Raw genomic sequence first — 18,408 nt, forward strand, 5'->3', positions numbered from 1 at the left:
AGGAAGAAGCAGAATCGTGGTAGTGCAGCTGCCCGTAGTCGTGCTGCTGCCGCGCCTTGCTCCCCATCCCCTCCGGCAAAATACAACAGCCGCGGCCGCCCAATCAGAGTGCCACAAAAGTTTGAGTGAGGAACTTGTTCATATAGGTCTATAGACTACTCCACCAGAAAATCTCATGATAATAACCATTGTGTGTGGCTCTACAGCCTCATTTTTGGTGGACCTATTTTGGTGGTTCAGCGCATTACGCAAATCCGCGCATTACGCGCACGGACACGGTACCGTGTCCGTGCGCGTAATGCGCACCATCGCGTGATGCGCGCGAACGTCAAATGCACCCATTATTCACACATCAATATCTCAACGCCACGATCAATATGGAAGAAGCCCTTAAAGAAGTAGCTCAATTTGGTCCCAATGAGCAAATTCCGTATACTCAAATTGCTAAAAACCATGGTGTTGTGCGCTCAACGTTGATGCGCACGTGGGAGCAGCAGACTCAGCCGCACGCATTGAAGGTACTCAACCAACGGAAGCTCCACCCACAACAAGAGCAGCAGCTTATAAATCACATCAATACACTTACTGAGCAAGGGTTACCACCAGGCAGGCTTCAAATCCAAGATTACGCATCATCATTGTGCAAGAAACCTATCAGTGATACCTGGGTTAGTCGCTTCCTGAAGCGTAACACCAACCAATTGATATACAAGTGGGCCACTGGGATTGATTGCAATCGTCACAAAGCTGATTCAGGGGCTAAATATAAGCTCTATTTTGAGCTTCTGCACGCCAAAATTGCCGAGTACAATATACAACCCCGGCACACATACAATATGGATGAGAAGGGCTTCATGATTGGTGTGCTTGGCCGCACAAAACGAGTGTTTAGTCGACCAATGTGGATACAACAGCAGGTTAGAGCACCTATTCAAGATGGCTCATGTGAGTAGATTACCCTTCTGGCGTGTGTGTGTGCCAATGGATCAGTATTGCCGCCAAGCCTCATATATTCATCAGCCAACAACACCATACAAGAGAGCTGGGTAGAGGAAATTGAGTCAGGGGAGCACTCTGTTATGGTTACCTCAACCCCTTCAGGATGGATCAACAACAATCTGGGGCTTGCCTGGCTTGAACAGGTGTTTGATCGCTACACAAAGGCCAAAGCACAACGCTCTCACCGGCTACTGATACTTGATGGGCATGGATCTCACATAACCCCTGAGTTTATTGAGTATTGTAACCAGAACAAGATACTCCTGGCTGTATTTCTTCCCCATTCAACCCATACGCTGCAGCTGTTAGATGTATCCCTGTTCAAGCCTCTCTCACAGGCCTATACCAAAGAGCTTGCAGCTTTCCACAACAGAAGCCAAGCACTACTCCCAGTTAAGAAGGGGGACTTCTTTTCTATGTTCTGGAAGGGGTGGCAAAGCTCATTTAAAGAATCAACAATAATCCACTCCTTTGAAGTCACTGGTATATGACCCCCTGTGTAACACCTACGACCGTATCTGCCCCAATACCGATGTGGTTCCTACAGGTCTCAGCACACCGCTCCTTGTCTGTCGCGAACTACCTCTTTGTCACCTGGACAAGGGTACTTCTGATTCCCCTCCAAATGGGATACTTAATGACTCTAATACTGTAGTTTAGATAGAGTAGTTTTTCTGTATCCTTTCGTACAAGACCTATAGGTGTAGGGAATTCAATCCTAGTGTTATCAACGTCCCAGCACTCCCATATGCCTTGTAGTGGACTCACACTTACTTTAGACATCTTCCCTACTGGCCTGCATCGTTACAATAGGCAGGTAAGCTGTAGTAGAGGATGTGTGTATGCGTTGATGCACAGGCTTGTGGAAAGTACACAATTGGCTAGTCAACATCATCAACTCATGCCAAGCATAAGCTGCAAGATGTTGTGCAGCTTACAACAATAGAAATAGAGCAAAACTAATGATGGCAATTGATCCAACAGGGTGGATTTAACTATCCTATGCGCAGAATACATTTTTTACCACATGTGATTATGGTTGAGGAATTTTTGGAAGTAATACTTAAGAAGGCTGATATCTGTACATGTCACGGTATCCTCTCCAGATCCCCTGACAATATCCAGATCCGCTCCGTACTGTCCCTGACCGTACAACCTCCGGTCACCTCCGGAGCGGGCCTGCAACCTCCAAAGCAGGAGTATTAGAATTCTGCAAGCCCTGCTCTGGGACTTGCAACCCCGATACCTATCCAACTCAGTTCTGATTATTAACCGGTAACCGAACGAACCCACACGTAAGTATATAGACTATTGCTGGTAGAGTTCTGTTTGGTACACAATGTCTTGTACCTACTTAGATACCGTACGTAGTAATTGATTTAGACTCCTAGCGAGTCCTAAAGGGCCTACTCGTAGCATCTTCGTGACAGTACATCACTCATACCTCCAATATTAATGAGCCAGCGCTGCAACAACACTGTAATATTACCCTATTTGGTTATTGTGTATATATTGTAAGGGGTGGAGTCCAAAAGACAATATGCACAACTATATTGTCATCCTGACATGTCTTGCAGCCAATAATAATCCACCCAGTCTGTGAGGTCACTGTAGGCAGGCAATTGGACACAGGATGGATTGGGGCCGTCTGGGGCCAAATGGGATGAGATTAGACAAATCCTTGATGGCTGAGCCTCAGGGTTTGTGAGGAATATATACAGGTGGCCTGTGAGCTTCTGGTCCAGCCCTGGAGTACATCTGAGGGCTGGCCAATACATGTAAGGGGAAATACCCGTGACAGGATTGGCAAAGGTGGCAAGTGAGACTTCCAAATCCTGTTTCCTATACCATTATGGGAGTAGGCTAAAGAAGTACTCACTTGCCATACAGGTGTTCTTTTTGCAAGAAGTTTGATCCTCTTGAAAAGCTGCCTTTTTTGCTCTATCAGCTATACTGATACCTATATAATTGTGGCATTGGGAAAGTTGTTAATACCTCAATACCATGAGAGTATTGCAACTCTGAAGTAACTCAGTACTACAGTGTGCTAGCCAATTCAAACAAACTTCAAAAATTTTGACAGCTAGAACCTCATTTGATAGACTTGACTAATCAAATGTTAGCAGCAGACTTTTGTTTGGTTGATGTTGTCAAATCAAACAAACTCAAACAAGATTTTGACGCATTTTTGGTTGTTGACAACCTTGCCAAAGAGGTGTACAAAGCCTTGATTGCAGCTTACAGTTAAGATAGTAAGGACGAGGCAGGAGTCATGGTAAGGAATTGCGCACGAGAGTCCAAAAAGCGAAGTGGTGTAGTGTCGCCTTCACCACAGCATAGACACTCTAGCACAAGCAACAGCGCGCATAGAGGCTATGATAAGAATAGAAAGGTTGGACCCAGCGCGACTCGAATTCACATATTCACTGTGCCACCAATGAATCTGCATAGCCATGAATGGAGATGTTACCCCGGACATCTTTCCAATTAGACCACAAGCCCTTGAGATGTTTGATGGCAAGATTTTGGGCCGATGACTATATCAAGAGCTGGACCGTGGCGCTCCAATTAATATTGTGAGTACATAGGGTATTGTTTTTCTGTAACCGTTCAGCAGTCAGTATGCGGCATTGAGTAAGTGAAAAAAGGAAGGAGCAATGCGATTGGCAATCATACAACGTGTAAGCGCTTACAACCTCCTTTAGTACTCCCCTTACAGCGGTTAAGACAGACAGGCGTCTTCAATCTGAACTGTGGCAAGTGGAATGGTGTCTTCGTAAAATAAATTCGCTCAAAACTAATGTATACGCAGGCTTTAAGAACGAAATTTTTTCTTAAAAGCTGCGGTGCGGCACTCATGAAGTACCAGAGGAGCCAAGCTCAGCCAGAATTATATCTGCAGCTTTCTCTCCAATCACTAAGGCAGTGTTGTTGGTGTTTGCACCCATGTTCTTCGGCGGGATGCTCAGATCTGCAACCTTCAGTCCAGTAACACCATGCACATTCAACCTAGCATCAACGACACCATCCTGATCCCTTGGAGCCATCTTACATGTGCCCAGCGAGTGCCAAGTTGTGTTGACGTTCTCGCGCAGCCATTGTTCGATGGCAGCATCGTCCTCCTGCGAATAGACCAGGTTTTGGACGTTGGACAACGCCTCTTCGATCTCAACAGCAGCAGCCTTGGAACCCTCGGGAAACTTAGGGTGCCCGGCAGCTAATTCGCCGCGATAGAAGTTGGTGCGTCGGAGAATTTCGCGCTGCTTCTTGTACGCCCAAAGCTGCTTCTTCATGTCGATGTCGTTGGCATCGTTGAAGAAGCCCACATCAAAGTCAAGAGGGTCATCGACGCCCTTTCCAGTGATGTGCATATGGCCACGTGAGTAAGGGTAAGCTGTGTAAGTACCTGCAGTTACGTATTGACCCTCAGGCACGGAGGCTGGATCGCCAAGGAAGCTACAGAACGTTAGCATTCTAATCTTCGCAAAGAGTCATTGATACTCACCATGAAACGAGACCACAGAGCATCAGCGGCCGGTTCGGTACATTCTTAAAGTCACGGTCCCACGCCGCCTTGAATTCGGATCCAAGCTCAGTTACTTCTTCCTCGGTTGGGCGAAGCTTGGATGAGATGTCAATTGCGTTCCATCCTAGGACCTTGTCATTGTTCTTGATCAGCTCAGTCGCGTCCACTCTTCCGCTCAAGATTCCATCGATCGTCTGATCTGGCTCAAGATTTGTCTTGTATGGGTAGAGGAGAAGGTGATGATCTTGGTAGTCTTTGCCAACACCAGGCAGCTCCTCAATGACTGGAACGCCGGCTCTGTCAAGAATCGACTTATCACCCAAACCAGAGCGCTCAAGAACTGATGGCGTACCGCACGCGCCACATGTTACAACGACCAGCTTACGGGCCTTTACGGGTTTAACTGGGTGTGCAGTGAGGCCGATGACTGCCTGGAAGTCGGAATTTGGGGTGTATTCGACGCCTACCGCTCGCTTCGTATCGTCGAAGAGTACCCGCACAACCTTAGATTCGACGAGCACATGGAGGTTCGAATGTTGGCCGTCCTCCAGCTTAGGATGGATGTACCTGTGGGCTGTGTCTTGCCTCTTGCCATCTGGGGAGACGTATCGCTGCCATCGTTGAAGTCCGTTGTTGCTGTCCAAGTTCTGCAGGTCTTCGATCTCTGGGTAGCCAACCTCCTTGGCTGCTTTCATGAACGCATCTTCGACACGCTTTTCGCGGAAACCGCCGTCTGAGATGTTGATGGGACCTTCATAACCGTGATGTGCCTTGTCTCCCGGACCATGATATGTCTCGAGCTGCATATCAAGTCAGAATCTGCGTCTTCAACGCTACACCTGTCGTTACGAACCTTCTTCATCTGCTCTAGCATCTCGTCGGCTGTCCAACCTTCGGTCTTCCACGAATCAAAATCCTCTCGCTGCGCCCGCGTGTACATCATGAAATTGATTGATGAACCGCCGCCCAGGGTACCACCACATGGCACGATTGGCTCTCGGTCTGCGAGCTGCTTCGACTTGTTTCCCTTGTAGAACAGTGCAGTCTTCTGTGTTGGAAGAAGGTTCTGCAGATAGAAGACTGGGTACACGATGCTGGCAACATCCTTGTTATTGGCACCACCCTCGATCACCAGTATGGAGAGGTCGGGGTGAGCCTCCGCAAGACGCCCGGCGATGATGCAGCCTGCAGTGCCACCTAAAGTACTCAGTCAGTTTCCGAGCTCATTGCGACGTCCTTCGGGCACATTGCGTACCGCCAGCGATGATAATGTCTACCTCATCGATACCATCGGCTAACTTGTTGTGGATGCCCATCTTGGCTATAGTATTGTACAATCTGGAGAAACTGGCGTGCTATGGGCTGTCAGGTGCAACACCTGGCATGACGGCATCTTAAGTACCCATTGCCGCCCCAACCTCGGCCAATCCCCACATAGCTTGGAGGCCTTCAAACTACGTGACAGGATACCTGCGGAAGGCCACCCAAGCCAGCGGTACATCAACCGCGTCAACCCAGTCGAATCGGCGACATATGGCGGATAATTAGAACAACACCAAAACTCATGGCTCTTTTGAAGCTGGTCGTTGTGTGGTGATCTACCAATTGCAAGTGTGCCAAGCTATCACGAAGCCGAATCTTCCCCGCATTGTGGCTATCGCGGTGCTCAATCTCTAGCTTTTGTAGCATGGTGTTGGGGCTTTGCGACTGTCGCTTCCGCGACGTGCACAGGGCCAGTTTAGTGGCTTGTAGCGCCTATCTTAGCCTTAGATGGGGAAGGCGCCACACTCTTTCCGTGGTCACAATAACTCTGGTTTGCTCTTACAATTCGACTCGACTCTCTCCATATCCGAAAAAACCAAACCAGACACGTTATCCTTGGTGACTTGTTACACAAGAGTCTGAAGATCATACCCAAGTTTCATGCGCCTCGATTGCCCTGCGGATGGGCATTCTTCGGCTCTGCATGGTACCGTGTCCGTGCGCGTGTCGACCGGATTCACAACCGGGTTTTACTAGGAAAAACAACAAAGTATAAGAAGTTTAATCTTGAATATATCTACTAATAGTAGAGATATTAAGATACTTCGTATTGAAAAAGTATTCAATTTTTTATTATCTTAACCTTGTGAAAAAAAAAAATCTTTAATAATACAGCTATTCAACTAGGTTATTATTTTTTACTAGTGAAAGAGTAAAGTTCAAAAGTTGATACATCTTCTAACGTGTTTCCTCCCCAAGCCGTGCACCACCAAGCCACGCCCCCTCACCAACATTGCAACAATTACAGGACTATTACCCTCAACTACAACACTGCGCAAACACGTACTATAGGCTATAGTACTAATTAGAAGCGTCACTATCATCTACATCTACTATTTCTGCAGTGCATGTGTGCACATTGTGGCCAGTTGTAACAATTGTCAGGCCTGGCTGATGATATAGTACTGTTCTGGCTAGAGCTCACTATCAGAGTGAGCTGTGATACCTTTTGGCTTGCTTGGTGTTACGATCAAAGGGCAACCCGCAACAACACTGAACAAACAGGACTACGCAACAATACAAGAGGAGCTGAGGAACTGTAGTATCGATTGACCCAAGCAGTGGGCTGCGTCAGCAACACTCAGCACAAGCGGTATACTCGGTACGACCGGTATACAAGGGTATGATACTGTCAGGGTGTGGATTGTGAGTGATCAGTACGCATATGCAAAAATATTGAAGGATTGAACTGAGGTTGTATTGGGTGAAGCTACGAACAGTATATATAGGTGAGTAGCTGTAAACAACGCTAGTGTGACGTGGCAGTCACTCTCATGGAGGTGAGGTACAACAGGCAGGAGCACCCCAAACCGTGACAATCCCTGACCGGGTCAGCAATACAGTCGAATCGACCTGGTCACAACAATCACGCTATGTAACTGAGTGACAGATACTGACAGCTCCGGCCCTTAATTACCCTCGAGACAACCCTCGATCAGGTGCGACGGACGATCATCATACTACGTGTCCTGCGTCAACACTGCTCTGGTTGTACCAGTCGGTCCAATCTTTTCCTGAATACTAAGAGATCCGGTGACTACAGCGGCTAGTGCGGGCGCAATCGATTTACTAAGGTTCTTTTGGAGACTACAGCTGCGGACAAGGTGGCCAGGTCGAGAGAGCGAGTTGTTAGGTCCTGGTGCTGCACCAGAATCCAATCTCGAACATGCCCAGTGAGTTAATGACATCAAACACAATGTATTCATGCCTGATGAGTCTCTGGGTTAGACGTTCGGAACGTGTAACTGGAGGGTCCCCTCCATGGTCGCCTCAGGCTAGTCGATCGCAATGCATACTACGATATGACATTATAGTCTGAGGCGAAGGGAACTGGACACGCACTTAGAAACCACGTACATTCCATGTTCACGGTCCACGGAGGACGTGGAGTGTCTCTGACAAAGATATAGAGCCAAGCTAGTTGCTCAATCTATTCGGTCCCAGTTGGGAGCTGAAGTCGCGAGGCCCTTGATCGATGTAATCCTCACAGTGTCGAAATCATTCAAGTGGCTCTTCGTCGCGACTGCTGCAGCCTCGAGAAACCATTCTGGAGCAACGCCTTTTCTCACGACGCCCACTATCAGACACCTGTAATTTGGACGTGGGCGGCGCCCGAAAGGGTGGTGCAACGATGGCAGGCTCTTGTTAGGGGGAGCATTTTCTGATTCTGGCAGTGGGCGTAGAAGCAGAGGTGCCTGTTTTTTCATCAGAGCATTTGCACAACCAGGTTCGCATTTTAGTTGTGTCTAAGCTCGGTGCATGTTCAAGTACGTCAGGAATGCTTTGTGCCTGCCGCCTTGATTGGCTAAACAACGTGTAAAAGATTACCGTGAAACCGCAAGCAAAAATGTGGAACGACTGTTTGATAGGCAAATTGAGATGCGGGGTGTCGAGAGTGATGCAAAGGCGTTTCGGAAAGCAAAAAGGTCGAATATAGCTGAGACTGGTTTCGATCCAGTGTCCTCCGGGTTATGAGCCCGGCGCGCTTCCGCTGCGCCACTCAGCTTTTGATTCGATAGATGAATTCTAAAAACAAATGGTATACATATTCCCACTAAGATTGTCAATCTTCGTCCTTATTACTTTTCCTGGTCTTGCTGCCCAAGGTCCTCCTGTGCGACATCTGCGAAGGGGCGGGGACGATAACTTTACTCCACTATCTCCGTTCATGTCGGCAAGAGTCGCTGCTCGCTTATGGATCCCAAATAACTTATGTTGAGAATCTGAAGACTGTAGCCATGGCGAGACAGGACGAGAGATGACAATGTAAGCCAGGATGGTGTACAACAACTGACGTTGAGAACATGGGATGTTGTTTTTGTTATGAATGATTTTGGAAGTCACAGCTGAGCGGGCATCAGATGAAGGCGGCTAGGACAATCACAAAGCGCGCTAAAACGCGTTGACGCGCCGAATCTCCAACACGCGCATCCACACTTTCCCACTAACACCACCGTTCTCTGCTTTAGCATAATGTCATACCCAAGATTCGATGAGTAGTTATTCAGCTGGCATTCCGACTTCCTTCGATCCTGCCCTTCTTTACTCCGAATACGATCACCCACAGAACGCACCTAGTTCCATCTCCCACTCGGACGAACTTGAAGCATTGCAAGCGTGCATTGAGGAAAACAAGGCTAGGAAGAACGAAGAAGACGTGGTCATACAACACCGTGCCTGGAACCTAGCGGATATTTTCAGGAGTGAAGGAGAGCATAGCTTTGGTACTGCACGCGCAATCAGGCGCGACTATCAGTACTGATATCCTCAGACACACCGTTGAAGCGCCGGACGCACTTCCCCATCAAGCGTATACCTACCGATACTCCGACCTACGATCCAGCTCTACCTTCCTCGCCTCCAACGTTCGCCATGCCGCTCATCTCGTCACCCATCGCGTATCCGCCGAGCTCGTCCATGCCTCAGGCGCCGTCACCAAAGAAGAGGAAGCGTTCGATCGATGTGCGCAGCCCACTAAAGGATATGCCTAATAAGCAGACTGCGCGCAAAGTTGGAGGATTCCTCGACGACTCAGACAACGAGGACGATATTGCGGCCCTAAAGGAGCATTCGACGAAGAGGACAGCAGTCAACAGCATTAGAGAGCTTCCTTCGGCGCCCGAAGAGCTTGCAGATTATACCCCACCCGCAAGTCAGGACGAGATCGCTGATGCTGAAGATGTTCCTGTCGAAGCGCTTGACGAGTACTTCGAGACGCGGCCACAGACAAAGCGCCTGCCGCTTCACAGTGCCCCTACATCCGCACAGCCCATGCGAGGTACAGTAGCACGAAATGCAGCAGGAAAAGCAATCTACATTCCCAAAAGAGCGAAGAAGGAGGCCGTGTCTTTCGAGGAGCTGATAGCAGCGAGGTCAGAGGCAGTGGAAGGCAAAGCACGGACAAGCTATTACGGCATCGACATTCACTCGCTGATATACGAGGCCAAGGCTGAAGACGAGGCAATAGTAGCCAGCCGTACGCAAGCATTCGAGAACCTGGCCCGTCAGTCGATCGAACAGCCAGTCAGCAAGTCTGGAAAGAGCAATCGCACGCTGATGTGGACTGAGAAGTACCGGGCAAAGAAGTTCACAGACCTTGTTGGAGACGAACGCACACACAGATCAGTTTTGCGGTGGCTGAAGGGTTGGGATCCTATCGTCTTCCCGGGCTCTGGCAAGGCAAGGCCAAAGAGCACGAAGAAAGATTTTGGTGAAGATGAGCAGAGTCATCGCAAGATTCTGCTGTTGACGGGACCTCCAGGATTGGGCAAGACCACACTTGCACATGTTTGCGCGCGACAAGCCGGTTACGAAGTCCAAGAGATCAATGCATCAGACGAGCGAAGTCGAGATGTTGTCAAAGGTCGCATTCGAGACATGGTTGGGACTGAGAACGTACGTGGCATCAGCTCGAACACAGCGAATGGCAAAGTCCGCAAGGCTGGAAAGCCAGTCTGTGTAGTGGTCGATGAGGTCGACGGTGTGGTTGGCGGAAGCAGCAATGGTGGTGGTGGCGGCGAAGGTGGGTTCATCACAGCGCTCATTGATTTGATCCATCTGGATGAGAAGAACTCGAAGATGGTGGGACAGCAGCAGGGAACAACAGGTTCCAAGAAGAAGAAAGCCGATAAATTTCGGCTGCTGAGGCCACTCATCCTGATCTGCAACGACCTGTACCATCCTTCACTGCGACCGTTACGGCAGTCATCATTCGCTGAGATTGTGCGCATCCGCCAGCCTGCCATGAACATGGTCGTCACACGCATACAAGATATCTTCAGCAAAGAGGGCTTCCAGTGCGACTCAGATGGTGTGCGTCGACTTTGCGAAGCTACATGGGGCGTCAGCACGAAGAAGGAGGGTGGTACAGGCATTGGCGCTGGCGAAGGCGATATTCGTGGAGTCATGGTCATGTCTGAGTGGGTAGCAGGACGGCTGAAGTCATCACACGATTTCAGGTCAAAGGAAAGGCCACATCTAACAAAGAAATGGATTGAAGATAACTTCATTAACGACTTGAAGCATGGCGGTGGAGCTGCGCGCAGCTTAGGGCGAGGGGGTGCGAAGGATGTTGTCGATCGAGTCTTCAAGGAGGGAGCTGGCTTCCCCAAGCAACCTGAGACAACAGACCTGCGGACGGCGGCTGCTCGAGCAAAGACTGGTGTTGTCGGCGTTGCTGAAGCGGCGAAGCGGCGGGCAATGGACCGTCTGAGAGAAATGGTCGATACGAGCGGCGACTGTGACCGCATCGTGACTGGTAAGCATAACTCACCTCGTTGCCAACGTATTCTGATAGCGTCTAGACTGCTTCACCGCATACCCCGAGAGGCCATTCCAAGACGACACACTCCTCAGCAAGCCCACCGCCGCCTACGAATGGCTCCATTTCCACGATACCCTCTCCTCCGCCGTCCACAGCTCGCAAGAATGGGAGCTCTTCCCCTACCTTTCCCAATCCGTCCTCGCTTTTCACGACCTGTTCGCCTCTCCTCGCCACGAAGTTTCAAACCCGACAGTCGACCCCGATGCTCAGACCCTACCCTTCTCAGGCCCAGGCGCAAGCTTCGCAGCGGCAGAACAACATAAAGCCAGTCGAGCACAACTTATGGGTCTGCAGTCGTCGCTCAGTCTACCTCTGACGAGACTGTTCAGGAGTCCCGAAGAGATGGCAACAGAACTCATACCCTACACATTACGTATGCTCTCGCCGGACGTGAAGCCTGTCATCGTCAATAGCGGCCCTGCAGGCTCGAAGTCAAACGCTACAGCTGCAGTACGTAAGTCTTCTGAAAAAGCACTTGTCAAGAAAGCCGTTGAGGCTATGGCCGCGACAGGAGTGCGCTTTGAGCGCAGTAGAGTAGAGGTCGAAGATGTGATGAACCGCAGTTGTGGTTTTGTATTCCGCATGGAGCCTCCTCTCGACACACTCGCAAGCTTCGAAACACTAGCCGGCAAGAAGGACGACAAAGTTCGCTATGCAGTGCGCAGTGTGCTAGAGATGGAGTGGAAAAAAGAGTCCGCACGAATCAATATGGAGAACCGGAAGCGGCGAGGTGGGCAAGAGAACGAGGAAGTCCTGGTACAGGAGGAGAAGGAGGAGGATGTTGCGAAGAAGCTGGAAGAGGCTAACAAGAAGGCTGTGAAGAGGGATTTTTTCGGTAGAATTATCAAGGAGAAGCCGCCTGTTGAGGGTGAGATCAGGAAGAAGACAAAGCGGGAGGGTGATGAGGACAGGATATGGGTGAGCTTTCACGAGGGTTTTTCGAATGCCGTCAGGAAGCCGATTACCATCGATGAGCTATTCAGAGGGTTGTAAGCCATGGTCCTGTCTCAGCTGGTGTCAATGATACATGATATCTCTCGCGACTTACCGCCCAATGCGATGGTGTACTTGCCGGGTCGAAATATTGATGAAGTCTTCAGCTTCGAATACCCCGTGCCCTTATGCCCCCTCTAACAGTCACATTCTGAGCACTCGGCAGAGAATCACTGTGTTAGGACTTGAATCACTGAATTGCATACGGATGTAGCGACGCTCGGGGTCGACCGGTTGAGAAACCAAGGTAGTGCCAGTTCGGATCAACGTAGATCTAGGCATCCTTTTTTCTTTGTGATTTTGCCTGTGTTGGTAGCGCATTGGATTTCCCTGTTGTTTCTGCTTTATCAAGTTCCTACGCTGCCTTTACTCATTCTTCTGTCGTTATCCTTCGTTCTTCGACCACTGCTCCATGCTCCACGCTCTTACCTTCATTCACTTGTGAAAATCTCTACAACAGCTTTTTGAACTGCCAATTAGAGATTGCGCTTTCGGTATCGCAGAGCTCCTGCTGCACCACCCACCCAATGGATTTTGGATGTCTCATCCGGAAGCAATAATGGGATCTAGGTTGAGGTTCTCAGCTAAAGCATGTGTTGGTGAAGGAGCCTTGGCTCGAGATGAGCTAGCAAGAGTCTCGAAGACTGAATGGAGAGATACCATACGTGAAGTATTCAAGATGCCTTACAGAGTCCAGCTAGAGGACATATCTTCTGGCATGAGATTTTGAAGGGGAAATAAACGACTTGAGGGGTACGCTGTCTTTTTGCGAGCATGGTGTGAAGTTAGAGTAAGCTCCTGGCAACTTAGTGGGCGTGGTCCAGGCTCTGTTTGGTCGACGCACTGCTGTGCTCGCCTACTACAAGCTGTTACTGAACTATTCTCTATCAGCTGAAAAATAAATAGACCTTTCTCGGGAGTTGGCACATTGATCGGGAGAGGCGCAAGGTTTCTGTCTCCTCACTTCTTCATCAAATCGGATAAACTGATTATGAGCTTGCAGTTGTCTTTAGAGAGAATGTTTGTTACAAGGGTAGGCCTGGTGTCGTTCACGTTCTGCGGTAGGGTGGTGCCTCCTTCAATCTAGCTTCGCAATCCCAACAAGGCCCGTTGTGATTATGGGCAATGGAGAGATGTTACGGGCGTAGCAGACGCGCGGAGTCGGTGCAATTGTCGTGAAGTGGTGACGTCACACCAAGCTCGTAGCTGAACGCAAGTCTCTAGGCCACGAACAGCCAGAGCTGCAATCTGAATATAAAACTATTGAACAACTCCAAGATGTGGGGATACGACTATTACTGCAAAAGCACCTTTGCTACAGGAACATCTTCACAATGCCTACTTTGAGCATTACATTGTCCTTCTACACTTCTCTCGCCAAGTCACTTCTCAGTGTGGCCTTCGCACGCCTGTACAGCCCTCAACAAGTATCGAAGCGCGATCTTACATGCCAGACGGCAATCGTTACTGGCGCAAACAGCGGTATCGGCCTTTGCATCGCTGTTGCGCTCGCGAAGCAAGGCGCCACTGTGTATCTTGCCTGCCGCAATGCTGATCGAGGCGCTGTAGCTGTCGACCACATTGTCGCTCAATGCGATGACAAGAGCAAAGCAAGGGTGATATGCCGCGTCCTCGATGTCGGGGATCTCTCTAGCGTCCGCGCCTTTTGCCAGCAATGGACGAAAGAAGGGACGAAGATCGACATGTTGGTGCACAACGCTGGCATCGCAGCACTACCTACTGGAAGTCCGACAAAAGCGAAAGGATTGGATACGATGTACACAACAAATTTCTTAGGCAGCTTTTTAATGACACATCTCCTCGAACCTCAGCTCAGCTCTACAGCGAGAGTCGTGATGACCAGCTCAACGGGCAGTTACTCTGCTCAGTTCATCCATGACGCCTCACTCAGGCAGGTGGCTCCAGCGCCAGGCACCATCGCACAATATATTGCCAAGGTAAAAGCAATGCTGGGTTTCGAGGCGGAGAGCAGCGCTCCAGCGTACGCTCTGAGCAAAGCGCAACAGGTGCTTTTCGCGGCTCTCCTGCAACGGCATTTCGACGCTCAAACATCCCTGACGGATGGTGAAAGGACGTACCGGACAGCGTACGCGTTCTCACCCGGCTTCACATCAACTCCAATCTTCGGCAAAATGGACGTCACTTGGCAAACATGGTTCACCAATCCACTGTTCGCCGCGCTCAAAACAACTGAGAAGTGGGTTGCGGTGAATACGGAGGAGGGTGCGAAGACTGGAGTTTGGCTGGCGACGTGGGGAGACGAAGTAGGAAAAAGAGAGCAAGGTGGAACGTTCTGGGAGAGAATGACGAAGAGGACGAGTCTGGTTGATCGGATGGATCACAAAAGGAAGACAGACGAGTGGAGGACATGGGAAAGAGACGCTGAGGTTCTTTGGAATGTTTGATGCCCTTTGGACATATTCGCGCTCGCTCGCTTGCTCTGGATGCGTCTGAAGCTGCACGAAGACTTTCATATCTGACGATTGATTACTCAACACTAACATTGGATCCTGCCAAACCAATGCACAACGCAATACGACGGACTGCGCCTTAGTTCTGCCGTTTCGAGCAAATTTTCTTCCACGTCTTCGGGATGCCGGTCGTTTTTCCTGTCGCCTGGCCATGCGACACCGACAAGGGCGGGTTTTGGGGAAGGTGCTCTCGGAATCTGTGGTGTGGTGCAAATGGGGCCTGCCACATTGCACCACATGTTCCACATGGGGCGTTTACGATTTGCGAGCTTTGAATTGAGGTTGGAAGGAATCAACCACGTACTTCCCAAATTCTCTCGGTCCACGTGTTGATGTTCAGCTTCCCTGAACTTTCCGCGGCGCGGAAACACCCCCTGCTTACCAAGCTTTGCATCTTCTCACTATTGGTCAGTCGCATGCCACCAGCGTTGTCCACCGAGGTCCAAATTTCCAGGAGTTTACTACTGTTGCCTTTACTAAAAGATCTGATCGTTGTTTCGCTCCAGTAATTGAGTGGCCGTCTCCGATGCTTTGTGGAGAGTATCAAGATCTTAGCGAGATCGTCGTGATTACCGGTAAGTGGTACCGTACCCGCTGCCAAATCTGGCGGATTCTCCAAGGAGACGGAATCGGATCTTGAAGTTCCGTATCGTTGATCGTGATCGATCACGCCGTAGCTAAGGCACAGCATCAAGACACTCCGCGGATCGCTAAATGCACACCACCAAGAAAGCGCCCGGTGGTCCTTATGACCTTGTAATTGCAGCATTTTAGTTCAGTTGTATCCAATAGCTCGTTGTTGGCCTGGAGCCAAGAAAGAACTTCGTTTGGCAAGCGAGCATTGGCTACATACTTGCGTGTAGGTTATTGTAAGTGCGTATGGTACGGTGACGAGCGGGCTTGTATGTCGTCGTTTGAGTATTCTTGCGAATATAGCACTGAACGTATCGCAACAGGTGATATATATACTTTCAGAGGTCATTCATATACGGAACGAAAGACGACCTGATTCGTCACGTTGAGTGCAAAGTGTGCATGGCGCTGCTGGGCGATGCTGCAAGTCAGCGCTTCTGCAGGTGGCAGTGACACCTGTGTCTTCCCTGGCGGATTTTAGCTCCAACGCTAAATCCGGCAGTGGGCCGGCATCGTGTCTTATTCTTTCCAACTATCGTTGTGTACTTCTCATTCCCAAGGAAGTATTGTTCCGCGGTTGACAAGATACTCAGTCCTTCAAAGTTTATTCACAACACCGAAAGGTCGGTACGGTGCAGTCGGTATATGGCTTGAACAAGACACAAAAGTCGAGCCTGCTATATCAACAAGCGAACCGATTGTGGAGACTTTCAAAGCCGAACCACCAATAACACCATGAACACCACTACTCATAACGGAGGGCGAGCGAAGGAGGCCAAAACCAGCATCAAAGGCGAATACGAACAGAAGCTGTACGTAGCACTTACCTGAGAACCTGCCCTTACTGACTGCGCAAAGCCTGGAAAGTACCCCGAGCCAGTCAACAATAGCCCATTTCAACAAATCTGGACAAGCTGCGTTCGGCAATGTTGACGCACAGCTACTCAAGAAGCACAGCGAGGCGCCCGGTAAAGTGCAGAAGTGGATGCTGGATCGAGTTCGCGAGAGCCTTGCAGCTGCCTCAGAATTATACCATGATGACGTCCTGATACTACGATCTCTTCTCGGGCTCAAATACTCTGCCAATACGACAGGCTTCCAATTTTTGCTTCCAGAATTATCGAGGCTTATGAGGTCAAACCTCACCTATGCAGTGACCTTCACAAACTATGTGTTCGATGCCCCGACCAGCGAAGTGCCGCGGACGACGAAGGACGACCTGCTTCGCGCTGTCGCACAGGACCTTGGCGCAGTCTCCATCGACATGCGTGATCACGAGAATATTGAGCGCCAATTAGCCGCTTTCGAGAGAAAGAAAGATGAAGATATACCCGGACCTCGACCGTTGGCGAAGCTTTCTGCGGCTGCGCTTGGCTTGTTCACGAAGCACTTTTACGGATTAGGCATGTACAAACCGATTGAATCAATGATCGCACATTTGCGATCTGAGATGGACCATGCACTCGAACAGGATCTCCATACCACCTATGTTCCGTTTTTGCAGGAGCTGATTGGGCTTATGCTCATGTACGGTATTCCGTTGGCAAACGCTACATACAGTTCGTTCTTCGAGAGCGTTCTACAGCACTATTTCATGCGATTTATTGGCCAAGAACCAGAGCAAAAAAATAGCGCGAAGCAAAAATCCTGGACACGGCGAGCCATTGCAGCTCATGGCACGCTCGAGTCCTTCGACCACTCTTACTTCTGTGACATCCTGGGCGAGCGGTACGCCATTGATGTATTACCTGCCTTAGTGAAGCTGCGGGGCTCCACAGCAGCTTCACAGGCTCACAGTCGATTTGACTCCCTGACAACGGCAGCCACAACAGGGGCAAAGGATGCGAGGACACCTGTCTCAAAGAACGATGATAAGATCGATCCTGCACCTATAGCCTCGATATTGTCATTAACTACATAACACGCGTTATACAAACGGTATCCATCAAATATCGATAAAGGCGTGAGGAAAAGATGCAAGGAAAGCACCGCAACTGAAACAAGAAGAAAGGGCCGCCACCACGAACTCTGACACCTACCGTGCACGGTCACCCAACGCCCCCATCACTCAACGCTCGCCCCACCAACCCTCACAGGCCTCAACCAAATGAGGCTGTACAACTACACACAAAAGCAATTATCACGAGAATTTTTGGTGGATTGATCTATAGACCTATGCAATGATATTTGCTCACACAAAACGTGCTGGCAGAGTGGTGGTTCTGCCTCGGCGGGTGGTTGTGGTTGGAGCTGCCCGGGGTGGGCTGGGAGGAACAGGAGCACTACAAGCAGCAGCACCACCATGTTTCTTTGTTGTTTTTGACTGCAAGTGACTTGAAGCCTTGCGCTTGCCATGTTTAGGCAATTGGATACTTTTTTCAAGGTCACAGGCTTGTTTTTGATGCTCTCTTTCAGCCTTGTGTTTAGCTACTTCCTGAGCCTTTACAGCCTTGACCTGGTCACACTCTTCCTTCTCCTTTGCCCGCAACTCACGCTTCTCCTGTTGTTGTTTCTCTTTAAGAAGCCTCTGGGTGTGTTGTAACTCATGTTTGGTTACTTTCTCTAGTTCAATTTGCTCTTGGTAGGCCTCCTCTGCAAGGAGGCGTGCGTCTGCCTCCTTCTTTGATCGCGGACTCCACCAGATTGCCCCCCCTTGGCTATGAAAGTGGTGAGCAGCCAAAGGCAGTACTTTTTTTCCTTTCCTTCTTCTTCTCCTTCTCTGCCAAGGCCTGTTTTACGCCTTTTAATTTGTGCTGAGCGAGCTCTAATTGGACATGGAGTTGGTGGAAGATCTGTTCAATCTCTGCCACCTTACCACTTGCCTCATCCTGTTGAAGTTGTACTTTAAGCAAAGCTCGTAAGTACTATTCGATTGGTTCTCAAGGATGAGCTCTGGTTCT

The 18,408-nt window shown here is 49.7% G+C and overlaps 4 protein-coding genes and 1 non-coding gene across 5 annotated transcripts; 3 read left to right on the forward strand and 2 right to left on the reverse strand.

The window, feature by feature from the left end:
• Nucleotides 1–3,839: 3,839 nt before the first annotated feature.
• Nucleotides 3,840–5,878, reverse strand: BU25DRAFT_414496 (GMC oxidoreductase). Its single transcript, XM_033707305.1, has 4 exons — nt 5,781–5,878; nt 5,379–5,722; nt 4,505–5,325; nt 3,840–4,455 (listed from the first exon to the last, which is right to left on the reverse strand). Exons 1-4 carry the CDS (start codon nt 5,839–5,841, stop codon nt 3,855–3,857), a joined length of 1,827 nt encoding a protein of 608 aa, XP_033557422.1. The 5' UTR covers nt 5,842–5,878; the 3' UTR covers nt 3,840–3,854.
• A 2,623-nt stretch (nt 5,879–8,501) lies between these two features.
• BU25DRAFT_t125 lies at nt 8,502–8,573 on the reverse strand. The gene has a single exon. It is a non-coding gene; the product is annotated as a tRNA-Met (tRNA).
• Nucleotides 8,574–9,026: 453 nt separating this feature from the next.
• Nucleotides 9,027–12,383, forward strand: BU25DRAFT_401050 (chromosome transmission fidelity protein 18; the record flags this gene model as incomplete). The annotated part of the gene is made up of 3 exons (XM_033704991.1): nt 9,027–9,291; nt 9,339–11,324; nt 11,371–12,383. Exons 1-3 carry the CDS (start codon nt 9,060–9,062, stop codon nt 12,381–12,383), a joined length of 3,231 nt encoding a protein of 1,076 aa, XP_033557423.1. The 5' UTR covers nt 9,027–9,059.
• An 846-nt stretch (nt 12,384–13,229) lies between these two features.
• Nucleotides 13,230–14,988, forward strand: BU25DRAFT_180154 (NAD(P)-binding protein). Its single transcript, XM_033700906.1, has one exon. It carries the CDS (start codon nt 13,718–13,720, stop codon nt 14,807–14,809), a length of 1,092 nt encoding a protein of 363 aa, XP_033557424.1. The 5' UTR covers nt 13,230–13,717; the 3' UTR covers nt 14,810–14,988.
• Nucleotides 14,989–15,944: 956 nt separating this feature from the next.
• On the forward strand, nt 15,945–17,529 carry BU25DRAFT_180156 (uncharacterized protein). Its single transcript, XM_033700907.1, has 2 exons — nt 15,945–16,320; nt 16,367–17,529. Exons 1-2 carry the CDS (start codon nt 16,244–16,246, stop codon nt 17,427–17,429), a joined length of 1,140 nt encoding a protein of 379 aa, XP_033557425.1. The 5' UTR covers nt 15,945–16,243; the 3' UTR covers nt 17,430–17,529.
• Nucleotides 17,530–18,408: the final 879 nt, after the last annotated feature.

This window comes from Macroventuria anomochaeta (genome assembly GCF_010093625.1).
Source record: "Macroventuria anomochaeta strain CBS 525.71 unplaced genomic scaffold BU25scaffold_38, whole genome shotgun sequence".
NCBI classification, from domain to species: domain Eukaryota; kingdom Fungi; phylum Ascomycota; class Dothideomycetes; order Pleosporales; family Didymellaceae; genus Macroventuria; species Macroventuria anomochaeta.